This window comes from Xiphophorus couchianus, chromosome 6 (genome assembly GCF_001444195.1).
Source record: "Xiphophorus couchianus chromosome 6, X_couchianus-1.0, whole genome shotgun sequence".
NCBI lineage: Eukaryota > Metazoa > Chordata > Actinopteri > Cyprinodontiformes > Poeciliidae > Xiphophorus > Xiphophorus couchianus.
In genome coordinates, this window is record NC_040233.1 from 11,593,590 (window position 1) to 11,615,122 (window position 21,533).

General features: G+C 39.6%; 1 protein-coding gene across 1 annotated transcript; it reads left to right on the forward strand.

The window, feature by feature from the left end:
* Positions 1-219: 219 nt before the first annotated feature.
* Positions 220-19,766, forward strand: LOC114146828 (nuclear receptor ROR-beta-like). Its single transcript, XM_028021220.1, has 10 exons — positions 220-720; positions 11,427-11,512; positions 11,615-11,756; positions 11,844-12,350; positions 13,123-13,244; positions 13,920-14,052; positions 14,585-14,692; positions 15,451-15,561; positions 15,965-16,077; positions 17,260-19,766. Exons 1-10 carry the CDS (start codon positions 714-716, stop codon positions 17,419-17,421), a joined length of 1,491 nt encoding a protein of 496 aa, XP_027877021.1. The 5' UTR covers positions 220-713; the 3' UTR covers positions 17,422-19,766.
* Positions 19,767-21,533: the final 1,767 nt, after the last annotated feature.

Sequence of the window (21,533 nt, forward strand, 5' to 3'; positions counted from 1 at the left end):
AACTGACCGCGGGTGTAATTACCTTCCTAATTTTTGCTCAAAGGAGTTGAAGCTGATCCTTCTCACATTACTCTCCTGGACAAAAAGAAAGAAAGAAAGAAAGAAAAAAAGAAAGAAAGAAAGAACTGTAGCACTTCATTAATCATTTGCCAGGCCACCTTAAACGCGCTCTCGATTGCGCGTCCCCGCGCCCGTTGCGGGAGGAGCTGAGCTGACGGCGGTGAGATCATGTGAGAGTCCACGCTTGGAGAAAGTAGGTTAGCAGGGTAGACGGACAGGAAAGCAGGCGGAGAGTCAGAGCGCAGAAAGGGGGGGTCCAAACAACGCTCCTTCATCGTGCGGATCCAATCTGTCAAATTAAACAACAAAGTTGAGGAGAAGCTGCTCGTCGGTGCGCAACGGACGTCTTACCATGAGATCCGAAGCGATTTCCTGCACTCTTTTATTTTACTCTAACTTGATCGAGCGATAAATAAGAGGAGTTTATTTCTCTCTCTTTTTGCCACTTTCCGTTTTCCTTTTTTTAAAACAGAAAAAAAAAGGTTTTTGGAATCGTGCTTATTAAAGCTGATCGCAGTTGGGAATAAGTTCATATTTATAGAGCCAGTTTAGTCTGGCTCCGGCGCTTTATTCGCCTTTCGTCTGTTTTCCAACACTAAATTCATGTAGCCGAGTCTTCGCCGCCCTGCCCAGAAATAAAGAACACATCAAAAATGAGAGGTAAGGGTTTTTTTTCCCTCATTTATTAATACGTTCAAATGAATAAGTTATTGCTTGTGCAGCCGTACTTTATCATAATGTTGCCTGTTTCGGGTTGGATTTGTTGCCACATGTGTGCGCACAGGGACTCTGTAGAGAGCGCCTTTCCTCCCAGTGCGCACTAATCCCTCCTGACTGGATTATGGCCGCACAGAACCGGAGGCGGCGCTCTGCTAAAACACCAAAATTCCCATCAAGTGCGCTGATCAGTGAGGCTTAAATTGAGAGAATAAACAGAGGCAGCGTGTTTTCTTAATATGAAATTCAGAACTGGGCTTAGGCTGTGGTTCCTGCACGCGCAATGTTGCATTTTGCAATTCACGACGGTGCGATCTCATAAACGTCAGAGAAAAAAAAAAGAAAAAAAACCTCACCTGTGACTTCTGTGGATTTTTTTTTTCGGGGAATCCATGTTGGAAGTTATGCAACGAGAGAGGGGAGGGGGGGGGAGGGGGTTGTTGTTAACCAAACTATTATGTAATCGATCTTATCAGGTTTCTTACAATGTTAATCAAATAGGTGACTTTTTTATGCCTTTATTTTGCATATATTTGTTTAGCGTCGTAAAACATATGGAAGTGCTTCCACTATGAGGTTATGTGTTTATTATGCACCTATGAACTTGAATTGTATCGTTTCCCTTTGAAATCCGCGATTGCTAAATTTAACAAAGTGCTCCTTCGCACAGCCGAGGTTGCACAGGATCAATCTTTGGTGTTGTGGTGTGATGGTCTGTGCCAGCATGGCCGACAATGTGAGTTACGGAGGGAGAGAGAAACCCGGCTGTTCCACTGACCTAGTTATGTCACAGAGCATTATACAGCATCTACAGCGGAGGGAGGGGAGGAGGACTCTGGGAAGTTTTGTGACGCCAAAGGCGCGCAGCGCCATGTGCGGCTGCAGGCGCAAACGTTACGCACAGTGAAATCCCAAAAGGATCTTCAGTGAATTTTATTTCAAGAAATTGCTATCAAGTAATAATACTCTGGGTTAAGGAGCGCGGCCTCCTGTTCGGCTTCTGGAGTTATAGACTGTATGAGGCCCCGGGGACGTCGGTAGACATAATCATACAAAAATACAATAAAATGGAAAGGAATTTAAGAAAAAAAAAAAAATACAACAGAAACTTAGTCACTGGCTCTCCTACTGAACACCTGATCCAAATCTGTGCTTCGTAATCAGTTACCCACTGGGTTCTGAAAGTGAACAAATGTGGGATCATCAAAGTAAATGGCAAATTTAAGAATTTACAATAATGAAAAAATCTAATTTAGAGAAAAATATTAGCTTTTTCTGTCTCCATTATATCAGTCTAATTGGTTTGCTAGTTACTTGTATACTGAATTGATATTTGGGGTCACTGTTATTTTGTTAGTTGGCACCAGAAATGAAACTTCTTCACTACAGCATAATGCTTTTGTAAATCCACATTCCCGTTTAGAGTGAAATGCAAAACCTGGCTTGCCATAAGCTGCCAGCATGGGACATGTGGCAAAAAAAAAAAAAAAAAAAAGAAGAAAATCAAAAAAGACATTTGGGCAAACTTATGGGTTTCAAGTTTGGACATGCAATTGATATTTGAAGAAAACTGGAAACAAAAAGGTAATCACCTATAAATACCATCAAACACAACACTTAAACAATACTAATATTCAAATTTCCAAGCATTGTTCACCTGATATATTTTGCCTTTAGAAAGTGACATCAGCCAAAGAATATCAATATATAACATTGCAGTCAAATGCTTCAATGAAGGGCTTTACTTTAGTAAGACCACTTATGGCACCATAACCGCAGCTTCAATGTTTTTCACATTAAAAAGATTCAATTTTTACTGATCTCCACATAGTGTAACGTTGTGTGTTTTTACCTCAGCACTTTATGTAGTTGTATTATATAAAAAGTTGGTGAAATAAAGTAGCTTGGATACTTTTTTGCATTTTAAATACCACATACAACAGCTTTACTTTATTAGCGCTTTGTTGCCACTAATGTATCATTTAAATAATTAGATTTCTGAGCTTGACTTTTGTGACAACTCTAGTACACTTGTTGCCTCCTACTTAGTTTGGCGGCCCTGAATTGTTGCTCAGTTTGGAGTTAGGTTTGACTAGGCTGGCTCTAACATTTCTTACAAAACTCAAGCTGCAACATTCAACTTCACTTCCCTTTCAAGTAACCCCTCAATATAGCTAACTAATGTTTTTGAAGTTGCTGCGTGTCTTTCTCCTTGCACTGTTTTTACTTTTCTGCAAGACTAGAGTTGACTTACAAAGAGAGTTGTCTTATCTCTGTCGGGGAGGAAATTGATTTTTTTGCTCAAGAAAAAAAGGGGCTGGGGACAGACGGAGAAACATTGGGGCCTCTGGTGGAGGGAGGTTCCCTCTCTGGCCGGATATCCAAATGTAAACAAACTGCAGTCCTTTCTTAGCTAGCTCGGCCAAAAAAATGTAGTTTTTTTTTGTTGTTTTTTTTCTTCTCACAACCTCTTGTTTGCTCTCTCACAATACATGTCAGCATTTTGTATGCTAGTCAGAGCACATAAGATGCAATCAGAACAAATTCTGTGGTCTACTCTCCTGCAGTTTTGGCATGCTGACCCACCGTAGGCGCTTGCTATGAACTCTGGATTGTTCTCCTGCTCTACTGTAGCAGGTCGTTAGCTGTCTGTGCACTTCCACACAATGTTTTATAGCAACAGTGAAAGATCACAGGACGTGTGTCACACACGTACAGACAACCTGTGTTAGAGGCCAGTGAAGTGCTCAGCTCATTTCCCCTCTGTGGGCCCCCGCTCAGCCTCCAGTGGTATTTGCATCTTTTAAAATAGAAAGAGCCCACCGAACTCGCCAGCAGCGACTGTCCAGACTGTACACATTCTGCACACTTAGCATCCTAGTCTAAGTATAGAGTAGGATGCTACCAGTTTAACATAAACTGTTTTTTTTTATGTTAAAGCAGAAACACCCTTTCACTGTACTCATGAGAGTTCAGTGTTAGAGATGTGAGTCTGAATCCTCCTGCCTCCCACCCCCAAAAACGTTCTGAAAATATATTCCTTTACATGAAATTATTCCCCACACTTTAGCCACAGAAAGGCTGTTTACATTTTTTTTTTAATTTAGAGATCCAAATCATGATACTTCCGCCTCTCGCTGAATTTGTTCTCATTTTGTTTCACCAGAAAGTATGAAATTTACCACATATTAGAGCAACCAGCATTTGTCACCATGTTGTTACTCATGCCATAAGAGATTTGCATTGTGAAAGAAATAATATGTACATGTGCTTCAACAGTTTCCCAGGATTATAAAGATTAGATGGCACTTTTATGTGTTTGCAGGTTGTCAGGTGTGATGTTGCTAGGTGTGTTCGACTTTATCAGAGATCGTCTCTGACACACTGACACACTGACTGCGTGACGCACTGGTCATGGGGCATGTCGGGCATTTTATCACCTTCTCGTTCCTCGTTGGACATCGAGAAGCGAGCTGTTGGAGGCTCAGTCAGTGATTTTCTTTCTCCCGTAAGGCCGCCCCACCCTCTGCTGAATTACTTCTGTGTAGAGATAACCAGTTTGTATATTCAGCTGGCTGATGAATAGTCAGAGGCCAGTGTGTTTGTCTCGTTCGTTGAAGCTATCTCTTTCCCTTGTTTGCTTTGCGTAAAGGCTTGCAGCCCCGAAGTTCAAACACCTGCTTTATTCTGGAAAATCTGTTCCTGTTTTGCATTTTCTTTCTGCTCAGTTATAATTTGTTGCAGATGTCTACTCAGATTTTGTGACAAACTTAAACCTCTCCAGACCTTATGCATCATGCTTGCAACAAAAAGCGGTGCTGGTATTGATCTTCCTGGAATGCTCGGTGTCTCAAGAGAGCAAAAGGTTAAAAACACTGAGTGCAGCTCAGCAGGGATATTCAGGGTCAAAGGTAATCACTCTTCTTATTTCTCCGCCATTATCGACAGCGAGCTAAATTGGTCTGATGTGCTTCACTTCCACAAGTCATAATCCTTTGAGACCTTTCAGCTAATTGATAAAGAAGTACATATTCTGATTAGAAATCAGCCTCTAACGTCACTTTTGAAGCAAAAATTATATTCAAATGCCTTTCCTTTGGATTTTCACAATAGTACACACAAAATTCTCCTACTGAACTGTTGATGGTAGAGTCAAAGTTTGGAGTTAGCTACTTACTACAGACCTTCCTCATAGTTTATTTCCTTGTTTTCAATTCTATGATTGTGCGCATCCAGTTTAGTTTGTTGATCCTCATTCATTTACCAGGTTACGGTCAAGTGAGGCACATTAAGCCCATATAAAAACTAATTGAAATCTTTGATCTGAAAGGGTTGACTCAGGGTTTTACAGTCAAAATGGCTTCATCTGAACGAAACATGCCTCAGCCTGGCAGCCTGGGCTGGACTTCAGCAAGAGATTACTGAGGGAGCTGGAGTTCTTACAAACACTGTCTTTTTCAAGGTTTCTAAGAAAACGTATTGGGTCATAACATTGAGATGTTTTCATGTATTGGATTTCCATGCAAGATATCCCACACAACTATTTTGAGAAGACTATGTAACCAAACACAAACCAAGCAACAACTGCCAATTTGATGGTGCGTTCCTTTTGTTCTTAAGTTGGGAATATCACAAGAGTGCCACGTGAATGTGGAATTAAAAACTGGGAAAGTCAGAACTTGCCACCGAGCAGAACCACATAATGAAACATTCAAATGGCAACAAAAAAAAAACATTGTCAAAGTACCAGGCATTAACTATGTAGACGCACTTAAGGCTTTGCTTTCAACTACAGCTGCACTTAATGCTGTACAATATTTATGTTTCTGGTTTTTATTTTATTTTTATAGTATTTTACCACATAAAGCTTTACCAGGCAATACTAGTTAGCATAACAACTAACTAGTATTGCATGTGCACACGCATGGAGCCTGTTCACAGCTCTTTTTTGTTTTCCATGGATTTCAGTGACAACATCACCCTTTCAAGTCTAACATAGTTATTGTATATTCTTTTGCATGGACAAAGACATTTCTAGAGATGACATTGTGTTTATTGGAATCTTTTCAGGCCTAAAAAAGCTTAAAGTTGATGTTAAACCATCGTACTGGTGCAGTTTGTATTTGTGATGTAAAATTGTGAGGTTGGGGTCACCAACACTATCTCTAACCCAAAGTCTCACCTTCTTCTAAATCTGGCTAATGCCAAGATATTGCAATGTAAAATAACTAAAGACGCAATATATTGGTGTATTTTTCACAGTTAATTGTATACTGACAATGAAAACATGGTTATATAATGATTACACTGCAGGATTTCATAAAATGACAGGTTTTTAAAAAGAGTATTTAAGAAGATCATTCTTAAATCTGCTTTTGTGTTGATGACATTTCAAGTGCCATAAGAATTATCAAAATATTATTAGTGAATGAGCCACTTTTAATAGGAATGCAGCAGCGCTTATGAAACGTTTAAGGAGTGGTTGTATTGAGGCTCACTGATCAGACAGGACAAATTATGAAACTCTATGTTGGGTAAACCAGCAGTTCTGCTGTGATTGTTATTAAAATTTAATTATCTACTATTTGGAACTCATCAGCAAACCCAAATAATTTAGAGAACAGCTCATTCTTCAACTCACTCAATGTTATCAATAAAAATGTCTGACAATGAAATCTCACCATTCCGGTCTGCCTGGCCTTCTTTAGAAAAGGCTTTATTGTTACCACATATTTCTGAAAGCCATGCAGTGTTCTCATATAATACTCAAACATTTTGCTTCAGCTCTAAATACAACTTAACAGATACAAAACACCATGCAAATAAAAGAAGAAAACACAGAAAAATCCTAAAGAACTCCAGTTAGACTCCCTTTGCCTGGTAATGTCACCAAAGGCTTCCGCTTTTGAAAGTTTACTTGAGGGAGAGTAAATAATCTCACTGTGAAATAATCATTTACAACAAAACAGTGACGCAAATAGAAAAAAAAATGTACAGAAATGTTTGGCTAAAAGCTTTAAGAAAATATAACTCTGTCTGTGCTTACATATCAAATAAGGGTTGTACGCTGGGAAAGAATGTGCAGTGTTTGTGGGGGCGTGTGCGCGCGTGTGTGTGTGTGGGTGTGTGTGTGTGTAATATAGCTGGTTGGGATGGTTGGCTGGGCATCTGTGTGTTTCTGACCCTCAGCACACCACAAGAATAGAATAAGCAGAAGCTCAATGTCAAAGGAGAACAGAGAGGGGTGGGAAGCAGACGATCAAGTTCGAGGTTTGAGTGTGTTCCACTGCCCGTACCATCACGGTCACACCGCATGTGGTGTCATGTTACTGGCACTCTATGGTGAAGAGGTAGACAAATCTGTAAATATATATATTGTGCACTGACTTGTATCTTCTTTAAGCTCGCTATTATGTAACCCTGCTAATTCTGTAACCACATAGATGCTTTGTTGCAAAGCTTTAGCATTGTTCAACTCCACCTTAAAACTGGTTTGGACAGAGTGCTGGTTCCACTCCCTCCTTCCTCCCTCCCAGCCTGCAGTGAGAAAGTGTGTCAGTGGGACAGAACGTCCACATGGGCTGACAGGCTCCAGCCCCAGAGTGACGGCTGACTCAGCCAGTGCCGAGGCAGTAGCCAGCACCGACCAGCCAGTGGGAAGCGAAGAGCCTGAGGAGGGCGGGGTGCTGGCGCTGGAGTGAGCTTGCTCAATGAGCTTTTGCAAAGAATGCTCCCCGACAGGAGTTATATAATCAAGAGGCGCGGGAGGGGCAGAGAGCCGGGAGAGGAGGGTGATGTTTTTCCATTGCATGCCTGCAGCTGCCCTCATCAGTTGGACTATTTTAGTCAACAGTTTTAGCGAAGAGACAGTCGAGCGTTTGTGGAACAAAAAGGAAAGAGGAAAGTTGTGCTTTTCAGAACTCCAGAGACCAACAATAACCTCTGAATTCCTCCACAGTTTTCCATACACAGAACCGATCAGATCACTCTGACCGGCAAACCCAGGCGCCGACCGACTGTCTCTTGAAGTAATTGTAGCAGAAGAAAAGGTTTCTTTGTATATGTGTCTTATGTGCTGCCGTCATGTGATTTCCTATCTGCCTGGTTTCTTCGTGGGGGTTGGGGGGAGAAGCCGTGTGAAGGGTGTGCACCGCCACACTTTGTATGGTGTTATCTAAGCTTTCGCTGTGTGTGCAACTTGGTGTTTGTGTGTCTAGAAAGAAGAAGACACAGCACAGTATGTTGGGCAGGTGATGTTTTGAGTTTCACCTTTTTGAAATGTGAAAAATGACATTAATGTATGTCTGCCTTTCATGTCCATTGGGTTGGAAGACAGAGTGACATTTGAAAATAACGCTCTTGCATCATCTTGCCAGATAAGCTTGGTTGTTTACCAAAAAGGCATTCAAATGTCGATGAAATGATGCAACTGTGACTCTATTATTGCAACAATGACCCACTGAGAACAGTGCCTAATCTCACTCTGCCATGTGTAATTTCCCTCACCATGGTAGATGTTTGAAACTAAAAGTGAAACTGACGGCATAACCCATTTTTTTATTAGTTTCTAATGAATGTGTGCTCATGTAAGAGCACTCATAGAGCTTTCATATTTCACTACCAGATGGTCAGTTAATCCTTGAGTGTATATATAAAAAATGACAACATTGTTAATTCCACACCACTCATCCTCACAGATGAACCATTCAAAAAGGAAGCACATCAGAAGCGGCACAAATTATAAAGACGTAAAAGGACTTGGATTTTTCCCTAAATCCTGTTTATTTTTTTATGTTTAGAACAAAGTATGAATTATTTTAAAACTGCAGCATATGTGGCATGATTGGAAATGGTGTGATAGCAGCTTTACATAAAAACACACAATGATTTTTTTTTCTATCGTATCATTTAATATAATTCCAGGGAAAGTGATTGGAGTTTGGTCCAGCTGTACAGAGCATAAAGTAAATCACTGCTGCCAGTCAGTGGACTGAAAGACAAATTTGACTGTTTAAAAATATTTCATAACGCACAAAATATTGTAGCCTGTGATTCTTAGGTGACTGATTCAAAACAGAAGTTGGCAAACTACCAGCTGGATGTCTGTCAAGACTTTGCCCAATCTAACCAACTAACTGGATAATATCAACTTGTTATACTTAAAAACTATGAAAATATTAAGCAGTAGTTCATTCTAGAGTTTTTTGCTTTAATCTATTTATTTATAAATAAGCGACATATAAGTGCTTCAAATGACATTATTAGAACTGTACTGTTATTGTTACTTTCTAAGCATTAGGTTATGTCATAGTCCTCCACTAAAAAATAGCTGCTTATTGTTGTCAGCATGGGATTTACAAAGAGTCCGTTTGAAACATGCAGTAACCTCTGGTAATGAGGCATGTTTCAGGCTCCCAGACTCATAAACTGGAAGTCTACACTTTTTAATGCTGTAATGGGGTCTCCTAGTGAGGAGCAGCAAGGGGTTACATAACAGCTCACAAAAATGAAACCCGAAGCCTTTTAAGTATCAGCCATAATGTTATGATCGCACTCCTAATATTTGGTAGATTTTATTGCCCCATGGGCTTGGCAGTGGAAATTCTTTGGACTGAGCTGGCGTCCCATAAATGATGTTAGGCCATTTAAGCTGCTGGGTGAGGAGATTCGGAGGATTCGAACACTTCTAATTCTTAATAATGTTGTTTGAACCATTTTAAGCAGTTTTATTAGGATCAGCTGAAGGCCTGCTACTGTAGAGAAAGTGTCCCACCCATGTTTAGTTCTAGAAAATAATTAGGTTGTTGCCAAGATCCAACAATCAGCACGTCTTTGCATGGAACAAGAGCTTTTTTTTTAAATTGGAAATACAACAATAAATAAGTCAGAGATCACAATCTGCCAAGTTTTGGTTTCCTGGCTTCGATTAGTAACTGATAGGTATTTTTTCCCCTTTTTATTAAACAAAAGGATTCTTACCACTTTCTATCCATAGAATATACTTTATTGCATTGTAGTTTAGTTATATGTCGGTGCTTAGAAAAACACAAAGTGCAGTCAAAATTGGACTACACCAGCCTTCAAAGGGAATCTGTATTAGCAGATTAGCAGATTGAAGGTGTGGCATGTCTTAGCGCAGGTTTTGCTCAAGATTTTCCATTTATCAACCTTGTAAAATGTCCAGGAGTCTATCAGGTGAGATGATTAGCAAATGTAGCAGCAAATCTTTCAGAGAATTTCTTCTCAGGTAGCAAATTCGCATGCCTGTATAAGTTTTACAGTTCTTCTCTTCTGCTGACCTGTTTGTTGCTTTCCACACACTCAAGACTTTTTTTCAGCATCTGGTATCACTGAAAAAAGAAAATAAAAACAGATCTCACGACGCTTTTTCTGCTGTTTTCCTTGCGCTGTAATAAAAACAGTAATTTCCATAACATACCCTTTGCTTGCCTTGCCTCCCGAGCGCTCCCCCCCACTCACATTTCTGCTTGTTAGAAAGTCTGCTCTGCTGTAAATCTTTGCTGTGGAGTTTATAAGGGAACAGACCCTGCAGGACACATCAAGAACAAGTTGTCCTCACATTTTCCTTGAACATCCTTGCTGTACATCTGTCGAAAATGCTAAGAACTGCAGAAAATAACAAAAATGATGACAAAGTGTGAGCTGTGGAAAAAATGTTATGGTATTACATAACTGAAATGAGAGTCAAAACAGAAAGTGATTTTATATATTTTTTTCTGAAGTATGAGTGAAGCAGATTATATTACATTTAATTGCAAGGAGCTAGTGTGGTAGAAATTATTCATGCTAGTGAAGATGTTTAACTTCACTAGCATGAACTCCGAACATTAACATTCACAGACACACGCACACTGGGTTCATCGAATGAGACCTGAGTTTACTATGTTCAGAGCTTTGCCAAAGGACACTGGTCAGCCGTCAGGCCTGTGGAGTTGGATAAAGTTCAGTCATTTGTAATCTCCTTCTAAAACCCTCACAACTTGCCAACAAACACAAAATGTTAAAATCTGTTGAAGATGAGAGTCATGAAACAACAGCCAAAGGTCACATAGTTGTTTTGTTTTTTTTGTTCCGAACTAAATCCTTGGTCTTATATGTATCAGGAGCTCATTCTATTCTTTTGAGCGACCTGTTTAAACATGTCTGAACAACGCTGGAGAAAATTCATCTTTACAGAGGAAGTCTGCTCAGACGGAGACAGACTCAGGGCGGGCGGTTTTCTGCCCTATCGGGTTCAAAATCAAACCAAACACATCATCATGTAAAAGTCTTTGTTTTGTCTGAATAAGAAAATTACCAGTTAATCTTTTCCTGGAAGAAAGTAATTTGTGTTTTTCTTTTCTTTTCTTTTTAAGGCCTGATGCACAATATAGCATAGACAAGAATAAAAATGCACTGCAGGTTCTTTGATAGAAATAGTAGATATAAATTTTAAAAAAAACAAAGTATTGCAGGTCTAGTCCTGTTTATGTATTCAAGTCTTACTAAATAATAAAAGAGCACTAATGTACACGCTGTTTATGTTTTTATAGATCATTAATCGTACTCTGTGGAGCTCTCTGTTAAACTCATCAGTGTGCAAGTTTTCTAAACTGTGTGGTTGGTCTGGCTTTGTTTTCATCCTGCAGCTCAAATCGAGGTCATCCCCTGTAAGATCTGTGGGGACAAGTCCTCAGGAATCCACTATGGAGTCATTACCTGTGAGGGCTGCAAGGTAAAGGAGAAAGAAAGCACAACTTTACCCAAATTCCTCAATGCACTGATTCATATGCGATGTATAGATCTGATACTGGTTTTTGCTTTTTTGTGCTTCCAGGGTTTCTTCCGTCGCAGCCAGCAGAACAACGCCATGTACTCTTGCTCCCGCCAGAGGAACTGTCTGATTGACCGAACGAACCGCAATCGTTGCCAGCACTGCCGTCTTCAGAAGTGTCTGGCTCTGGGCATGAGCCGAGATGGTAAACATTCATTAAGCATTGGCTCTGTAGTGGAGAAGTGATTGTCTGCGACTGCCTACTGCAATGAAATGTAATTTCTCCCTGCAGCTGTGAAGTTTGGCCGCATGTCAAAGAAGCAGCGTGACAGCCTCTACGCCGAGGTCCAAAAGCATCAGAAGTCTCAAGAGTGTGTGGGCTCTAACAGCCCTGCAGCTCTGTCTCTACCCAGAGAGGACGGAGGCTGCGGCAGCGGGGCGGACGACGGCGAGGAGGGCCTGAGCCGCTCCTACAGCAGTGGGGGGTCCACATCAACCCTCAGCGATCTGGACGACATTGCCGCACTGCCCGACCTTTTTGACCTACCGCTGACGCCCGAGGAGGCCAGCGAGTACTGCAGCCTGGAGCTGCTGGGAGGCGGAGGAGACAGCACCGGGAACACATCTAACTCCTCATCCTCGTCTTCCGCTTCCTCGTCCAGTCAGAACTCGCCACAGCAGACCATAATGGACACGGCAGACAGCTGTGGGAGCCAACTCCTGCTCACACATTCGCTTCTGGGACGCAGACGGTCACTTTTGGACCAGTTGCCTGATGACTGCTCAGTAACAGACCTCGGTGAGTCTGAAAACAGAAACATAACAACTGATACTCCATTTGTCCCCTCTTGCTGAACAATAACAGTCACAAAAACAGGAGGTAATTTATCTACATAAAACCATAGCAGATCAGTTATAGAATACATAACAGCCTATATCTGCCTGTTTCACAATTTGATTTATTGGAGCTCATTATTGGTTAATCCTTAACTATGTTTCTACGCAGAGATAATTCTCTGATAACCAAGGACAAAGATATATCTCATAGTGCTGGTACACTTTATACTGATCTGTAAGGTGGAACAAGGGCAACGTTATGATGGTGATATGGGGAAGCAGTAAGTTAATCTTCAGTTCACAAACCTGGTCAGGCAAAAGGATGGTGTCGGTGTCACATTTGTGCACATTAAAGGATCAAATACTTTTACACACGTCTCAAGGTACCTTAAGGAGTTGTACGTGTCAGGTTTATTAGATGGTTGCTGGCGAAAGGGAGCTGTTTTTAGACAGGCTCTGAGGGCCAATAAAGGAAGAAATTAAAATGTGTTATTACTGGCGGAGGAAAAGGAAAACATCTTAAAGCTGTAGGAAAAAAAGTGAGAAAAATGACTGTTAAAACTACTCAGTAGTGCAAATCATCTTAACAGTTATGTCAATTTTTAGATGTTAAGACCACACCTCTGTAGGTCTGCCTTTGCTGTCTTTTCAAACCATAAACGTGCCACAATGACCTCAAAAATGCTTAGAGCGAGACAACACTGACTTTGGACATGTGTATTTTTCCTTTCCAGAGCATGTCACTCAGAGTATTGTAAAGTCTCACTTGGAAACATGCCAGTACAGCGCAGAGGACATGAAGAGATTCACCTGGGTACATTACACACCCGAAGAAACCAGAGTTTTCCAAAACAAGGTGCGCAAAAAAAAAAACCTAAGCAAAACAAAATTGTTGTGCCCTTCACAGTGATTGAATTTCATAAAAGTGTAATAAGCAACTTGTTTACTACTGTGGAGTAATTTCTTGGGAAAGAGTCAGTGTCAAGTTTTAGATGTATGTAATTCACCAGCATATTATAGGTGTTATATTGGTGTGGTATATATCCTTGTAGAGTTTTCCAGGTTTTACCACTGGAAGCTTGAAAACTGTTAAATTGGATCTGATCTCATTCCCAGACCCGACTTCCAACTACCAAGAATAATGGAAAAATAATGGAAAACGCTTTAAGTCTAGACAGCACAGTACAGCTTAGGCACAAAACCCTGAGGGACGCCACAATTAAAAAGTACTTGTGAGGAAATACTCTTATATATCAATTATATATTGAGGATGATAAATAAGAACATCATAGCTAATTGTATTAAACACGTCAATGAAAAACTCTTCTATTTGTCCCCTTAAAGTATAAACACTGTTATATTAAGCATGATTTCATTTCCAAATCTGGGTTCCAGCTTCCAAGATAGTTTCAGGGTTATTTCTAGCGACAGACAGTACAGCTCATCAGAAAGATACCAGCTTCTCAATTTCTATGTTGTCATAGAATTAAACGTAAACTCGATGTAATGCTCTGTTTGTGACCTTTTTCAGTCGGCCGAGTGGATGTGGCAGCAGTGCGCACATCACATCACCAATGCCATCCAGTATGTGGTGGAGTTTGCCAAGCGCATAGCTGGCTTTATGGACCTGTGCCAGAATGATCAGATTATTTTGCTGAAAGCAGGTCAGTGTACGCTCCAAAATACCAGCTCACTTTTTTCACAAAGTAAAATTCTTTCAATGTGAACAAAGTTTTAATCTTGCTAACTGAAAATCCTTCCTTCTTGTTGTTTTTGTCTCCAACCTTCTACCTCTGCCTGTTATTTTACATAATTTTTTTTAAAAACCCAATGTTTTTCTTTTTTTTTAATAAACACCTGCTCTAAACACTGGGGAGAAATACAAAATTCTGAAAACAAAATTAATTATTTATAATTTCCTGCATATATTTGACAATGTTTTACTTTCTTTAAATGGTTTGCACTAAACAACAAACCTTGTTGGATATTTGTACTATCCTTTAAAATATTAACTTGTTAAATTTTGTCTTGTATATGCTGTGCACTAATTTGACTCAAAATTGACAATTGTTGTATGTTTTTTGCATGTTTGGAGTATTTTTGCACCTTTCCTCGTCCTCCATCTTCCTTTCCGTCTTCTTCTTCTCTCTCCATCTCTCCATGTCTATTCCTTTGTTTCTGGCTACCTTTTTTTAGGCTGTCTGGAGGTCCTACTCATACGCATGTGTCGCGCCTTTAACAGCAACAACAACACCATCTTCTTCAATGGAAAATTTGCCTCGGCTCAGTTCTTCAAAGCTCTGGGTGAGGATCAGTTTGGGAACTTTTTTGTGTACGTGTTGAAACACTCAAATAGTGTTTAGGTGTCTGAAGTTGTACATGGCTTTGGTAAGCCGGAGAAGTTTTTTCTGCATACTATTTTAAGTATAGTGCAATACCATTAATCAGCGTAATCTACTTTAGAAAATTTTAAGTTGTCTTAGTTGGCTAAATTATTTTTTTTCTAAGAAAAGAGCTGAAATAAAAAGCTTCTTTTAGTTGCAGTCGTGTTTACAGTATGACCTTAAATCAGATCAAGCCTGGAAAAGAAGTCAAGTGTTTAACTCTAGGTTGTTTCTTCAGTATCACCATCTTTATGCTACATTGCCACCTAGTGGGAGAAATTAAAGAATTTATATTTTGATAGTTCACACAGATCTAGTGCTTTACTTTATTTTATTGGGATTTTATGTGATGTACCAACTCCACCACGCACGCTGCTGAAGGAAATCACAAACAGTTTTGCATAAGTAAAGAAAGTCTCAATAAAATATTACATTTCTGGTTATAGCATGAGAAAATGTTAAAACGTACAAGTACACTTACAAGGTGCTGACCTAAAGACAACTCAGATAACCTGGGAGAAGTTTAGTTTTTCACAGTTTGCAAACAAAGAGGGCTCATGTATTCATTTTTGCACTGTAAACCTAGTAGGTTAGATTTTAGTTCAGTGATGAAGTGAAAAAGGAATGGCAGAGTCTCTTATCTAGTCACTTATTAGGGGCACTATGTTGTTTCTGCAGGGTGTGATGATCTGGTGAGCGCCGTTTTTGAGCTGGGAAAAGGTCTCAGCCGTCTGCAGCTCTCAGATGAGGAAATGGCCCTGTTTAGTGCTGCTGTTCTTCTGTCACCTGGTAATTATTTTTATCCTCTTTTGCTGTATCCAGGCATTTATAAAGATCTTGAAAGTATAGGCACACTGTTTAGCAAACTATTGTCATAAATATTCTGTCTCGTTCTGTCACTTGTAATATTACAAAAAGGTCTTAATATGAAACAAGAAGTTCAAAGCTAAATATCATGCATCATAATCATTTAAGTAATGGTTTTGAATTAACTTCTCACAAATTATTAATTTGAACTCACAGTAGTTAAATTGCCACATAGAGAGAGGTCTCAGCATTTCCGCCATTCAATAACCCTTTGGTTAAATGCACAAATCATCTGTCAAACAGATAAAAGGCATTCTTTCAATAGTTTAAAGTGCTGTTGTAAAATCTGCAATCTGAACTGTATTTAAAATATCTGCTTTTGTAGATCGACCCTGGCTGACAGAAAGTCAGAAGGTCCAGAAGCTCCAAGAGAAAGTCTACCTGGCTCTGCAGCACAGTCTACAGAAGAGTGGTTCTTCTGAGGAGAAACTGGACAAGGTAAACACAAGTAATCAAGCCAGCTTCTTCGACTTTATCATGCAGAAAACACATTCATTGGATTTGAATTTGTGAAGGTTTGGTCTGTTGCGAGTTCATGAAAACGGCCCTCAAACTTGGATGTGTTTTAACATATATAGAATATTATTGAAAAGTTAATTTTTTTCACTAACTCAATTCACCATGTAAAACAACCTTATATTAATTACTAGCATACTAATTATTTCTGTTAATTGCGATCATTTTCTCCTTGCAGCTAAGGAAAACACAACATTTAATAATATAATTATTTTTGAAAAGACATTTTTGGTCTGACAAATTATTCTCATTGGAATATTCTAATTCAATGATTACGTTAGCATGCACTCTCCTGGTGCAAGAGGCTGATTATGACAATATTTCTTTAATGCTTAAGGTGTTATTATCCAAATGCTAGCATTGTCAAACATAACACTGTTAACAAGAAAGTTTGGACAAATTTTAGATATTGGTAAATCATTATTTAGAATGACCCTTCTATGGAGTTCAAATGCAGAAAAAGACATTATTAGCAACCATTTCTAGAAGTAAAGAGCCTGATTGCTAAGAATAACATTATGCAAATGTTCCCATTTTTCTCTTTGCAACTGGAACACTGTAGAATTGGGTGCATTGTTGTTTTTCACACATCTGAATTTCAGATTGTAAAGTAAATTAAAAGTAGTATTAGTATTTAAACTACTCGGCCAACATAGCAGAGCCCAGAGCAGCACACTTCAAACAGAAGAAGATTAAATACACACCCTTCATGGAGACCACAATAAAAGAGTGACTGGAATAGCTAACAACTGTGTAAACAAAGAAACTTTCCAGAATGGGAGATTAGACTATTATTGTTCACTGTTTAAATCAAGACTCACAGGGGAAATGTGTGTCACCAGATGATCAAAAACACACACACACACAAAAAGCAATTCAATTTTGCTGTTAATTTAAAAAAATCTTAACTTTTCTCAAAGTCTTACAATAAAAATGGCAAAGAACAAATTCCTTTAATCCAGTTTCACTTCTTCATTTCATTGCATATCATATTAGGTGTGTATTTGAAATAGCTTGCTGTGCTTTAAAAAAATAACCATTTACAATAACTTTAAACCTATACATATACTCATGGAATTTGCATTGCTTTCTTTTCTCTAACAGATGCTGTCTAAGCTGCCCATAATGAAGTCCATCTGTAATCTCCACGTCGATAAACTGGAGTTTTTCCGTTTGGTCCACCCAGAGACTGCCTACAGTTTTCCACCGCTGTACCGGGAAGTGTTCGGCAGTGAGATGCCTCTGCCAGACTCCACCGACAGCTAGGCAGAGAGATAAAACAGGAGAGATGAGGAGAGTGTAATAGAAAGTAGAGGGGACACACGTGAGACAGAGAGCGACAGAAAACCAGCGGTTATAGAGACAATCCAGGACTATAAATACTCAGTCTCCCAAAGCAGTCCTCCACTATCCCAGCAGCAGGCGAAGCACCTTACACTACATACCACACATGCTCCTGCTCTACTGCAAATTGTAGCATTGTAAACCAGTGTGTGGGCATCTTATTAAAATCACAGCAGCCCACATGGCATGTAACAGCTCCAAGCTCTAAAAGATATTTAAGCATTGATCCACTGGGGATCGCCGAACTAGTTATGAATGTACCTCTTCTATTAGCACCAGTGCACAAATGAGAACCAAACAACGATGAATGTACAATCCTGCCACTCGAAAGCAAAGCTTCTCACACGGAACTGGCACGATGTCAATATTGGCGCAGATGTTAGTCAAAAGTTCTCAATGTTATGCATCTCAGAGGGATGCACATGCATTTCCATGCATCCTTTCACTGATCCGCACTTAGGGACCAAGATCACAGATCAGAGGTTCTTCTGACATGCATAGAAAAACACATAGAAACCGACTCACGGCCTGTGGTGAAGTCAGCAATCAGTTTCACTCACAGTAAATAGTGTTAGGTGCTGCCTTTTCATAGGCTTTGGTAATGCAATGAAAAAACCTCAGTCCCACACAACCCCTTCCTTGTAAATGCCACTTAGACACAGGAAAAGATGAAACTATCTTTAATTTATATACACGTTTATAAGAAAAAAAAAAATTTTAAATAAGAATGTAAATAGATATCTATGTGACTTTATGGAAAGAGTAAGAGTGTGTGGGGGAAGAAAAAGGAGTAAAGCGGATATGGAGGCACAACAGATATTTGGACTCAGATCTTTTTTTATTATTATTTTTATTTTTTTTTTTTCTGGATGATTTTTTCCTCTCTTGGCAGTATTCTCAGGTTTCCACTGCAACAACCCCCTCTTGGCCCAACGGCAAAGGGACGGCCATCCTGCAAGCGAGGGGGTGGACACTTGTTGCTGATTTATCATAGCAGGGGAGAGGCAGCAAACTCGCACACAGTAATAATGAAAGAAAAATGCCTTGCATTTTGAACTGTTGGCTTTCGCTCTGCACTGCTGCTGCCCACCCCTGCTGAAAGAGACAAGAGGACGAACGCGGACATTAAGCAAGAGAGACAGCAAGCCAAAAGACGACTTAACGGACTACATAGCGACAGAGGAAACACTGCCAGATGTTTCTGACAGGCAGAAAGCACGACAGGAATACGTTGATGTATTTGTGTTTTGCCGAAATCGTTGCATCTAGCTGGAGGCTGGGATTGCGATGGTCCATATGCATCATGAAACCTCTCTGCTGGTTGGTGCAACTGTATTATTTTGTACATTTGGAGTTTCTTTCCTTTAGTCCTACACCCGACACTTTTCCAAATATCAAGCACTTATACTTTCCTGTTTCTCACTTGACACTAGTCCAAGGCCAGACAGAGCTACCAGCTGCCCCCCTGAGTTTTGCTTCCATGCCAGTAAGACTTCAATCGATTTGTTTTATTTTTTCTTTGTTCATTATTTTTACTCCATGTCTGCCACAAAAAAGAATCAGCCATAACTGTTTACAATTCATTCATGTACATAACACACTGTTCCGAAGGTGATGACAATGTCTTACTCGGGGTGCTGTGTCGTTTTTGAGCAGAACATGAGGACCCTCTGCTTGCTGCTCAGGGAGATAGCTGTGATCTCTTGTCCCTTTATTGCAAGTGTCATCTTTTTAGCCTTGTACTCCTCACACCCTTTGCACCTAAGACCCATAACCATAATCACTGTGGACATAAGCTCTATTTTTGTGAATGTTAACCACAAAGTGTCCAAGCCCGTCTTTGTTTGTCCTAATGTTGTAACAATCAAGTTCAGATTCATAGGATTTTGAAACGAAACAAAACGGAAAGAAAAAAAAAATCAGTTAGTATTCAAACGAAATTTTGTTATCGGGGTTTTCATGTTTCTTTTGCTGTGATTTTTCAGTTATTCGTCAGTCTTTTATCCACATTTTTCTCATGTGTCTTCACCTTTGGTCTCGTAAAGTCAGTGATTTATTTTTTATTTAAAGACTTTTAGGAAAACATCAAACAAAAAAAAAGTATATAGTTTGACTCCCCTTTTTGTTTCCCTGAATGACAAAATGTACTACAGGTATCTTACTAGTTCAAGAATAACAGAGTCACACAGCTCAGTATATATTGTTGTCCAACCGGATACGTTATATGTGGTTTTGAGAATGTAATAAATGGTTTCTTTTCCTTTGGAGATGTTTGTGTTTTTATTTGGTGTGTAACTTTATCTTTTATTCTAGGTTCGTGCAAAGGTTTTAAACCTTTATTCATGATCCAGCATGTCCAAAAGGAGTTTTGTAGCATCATACTAGTCGGAGCCATTCAACAAGCTACATGTTTAATAAGAATTAAATGAAAATTTTAGATGAACAAACATTCAGTGTTGCAACAATTAAATGGGAAAAACAATTTAGTATTATTGTTCCCTGGTGCTTTCTGATGTGAGGAATATGACTCACCACCAGGGGTGCCAATGCTCAGGAGGCAATACAAGTGGTTGGAAAAAATAAGTCAACCGAGTTGCCACTAAGTAGTTTTTTGTTGCCTATCTACTCTTACAAGCAATCTGAAATTCAGAGCCCCGTGTTCTGCGAAGTGTGGGTACTGATAGAAAACCTGCAATGATGGTGAAGCTGCTATCTGATTTGAAACTTCATTTTTAATCCTGTGGTCTAAATAACTGTCTTTTTTTCTGATGAATCTGGATTGCATTAGATCCTCTTTAAATTCTAAAATACTTCAACTACCATTACTTTCAACTGAAAAGGTTTTTAAAAAACAGATTAAACCCAAATGGGTGAGGCATTTCCATCAATCCGGTTTCTTCAGCTTTTCTGAGGTCAGGTTGCAGGGGTAGTAGGAAAAGTAGAAGCACATTGCACAAAAGGCCAGAAGGGACATGTGGGATCTACCTGGTCTCCTCCCAACAGGACGTCAAAGGAAAACCTCCAAAGAGAAAACTTCATGAGACTTGCTTCAATCCAGAGGAGTAGCGGTACTACTTCAAGCTCCCCCTGCAAAGATGGTGCTCCTCACCCTATGAAAGAAGGTCATTTCATTTAAATGTGTCTGGGATCTTGTCCTTTCAGCCTTGATTCATATGTCATTTCCTTACGTGTGAGCAGAAGGGTGAACAGCTTGGAAAATCAAGAGGTTTGCTCTTTGGTTCAGCTCTTTCTTCACCACAACAGACCCAGAGCAACATCTGCATTACAACAAATGAGACCACCACCATCTACCTTACTCATTAGTGAGACAGGAAGATGCCACTGAACATAATTGTGGTGACTGTCTTTAAAGTAGTCTTTCATCAAGTGTTCATCCAGAAAACTATCTCGGCAAAAGAAATACTGTTGGATCAATTCAGATTTCTGGTTTTGGTAAGGATGTGACAATTACTCATTCAAGTTTAGGCCAATATTTTTCCAATGACGTCTCCTTATAAAATATGCCATTGCAGGCTGTTGTGGACCCATCAAAAAATAATTAAATAAGGGGACTACAACATTATCCTCATTTATGCATCAAAGCACATTTCTTGAGCTCTACCTGATTTTAAGTCCAGGTTCTTGGTGTTTTGACAGAAAAATATAGCAGAAATGTTGTGTTTTGACACATTTAATGAACAGGAAGAAAAGAAAAAAAGCTTTTGATCTACTAATCGAGCCCCTGAAGTCACTCTTTCCCTTCTGATCTTGATTTCTTTCCAGTTGATTGGTGCAGCTCACGTAAAAAAGTTTGTGGACTGGAGGGAATGGTTATAGTTGGAGGGAATAGCTCACCCAGGGTATTATTCTTGCAACAACAGTCTCTCTCATTCTACTGCACAGTGGTGCCATTTACTATAGCCTGTAGTCTTTATTATTTAGGGTACATGTCTTATCTGGCTCAATAAAGAAATGTAGATTTTGTTGCAGTGATTTTCTCTTAGAGTCATCCTCTGAGAAGCTGTTTTATTGCT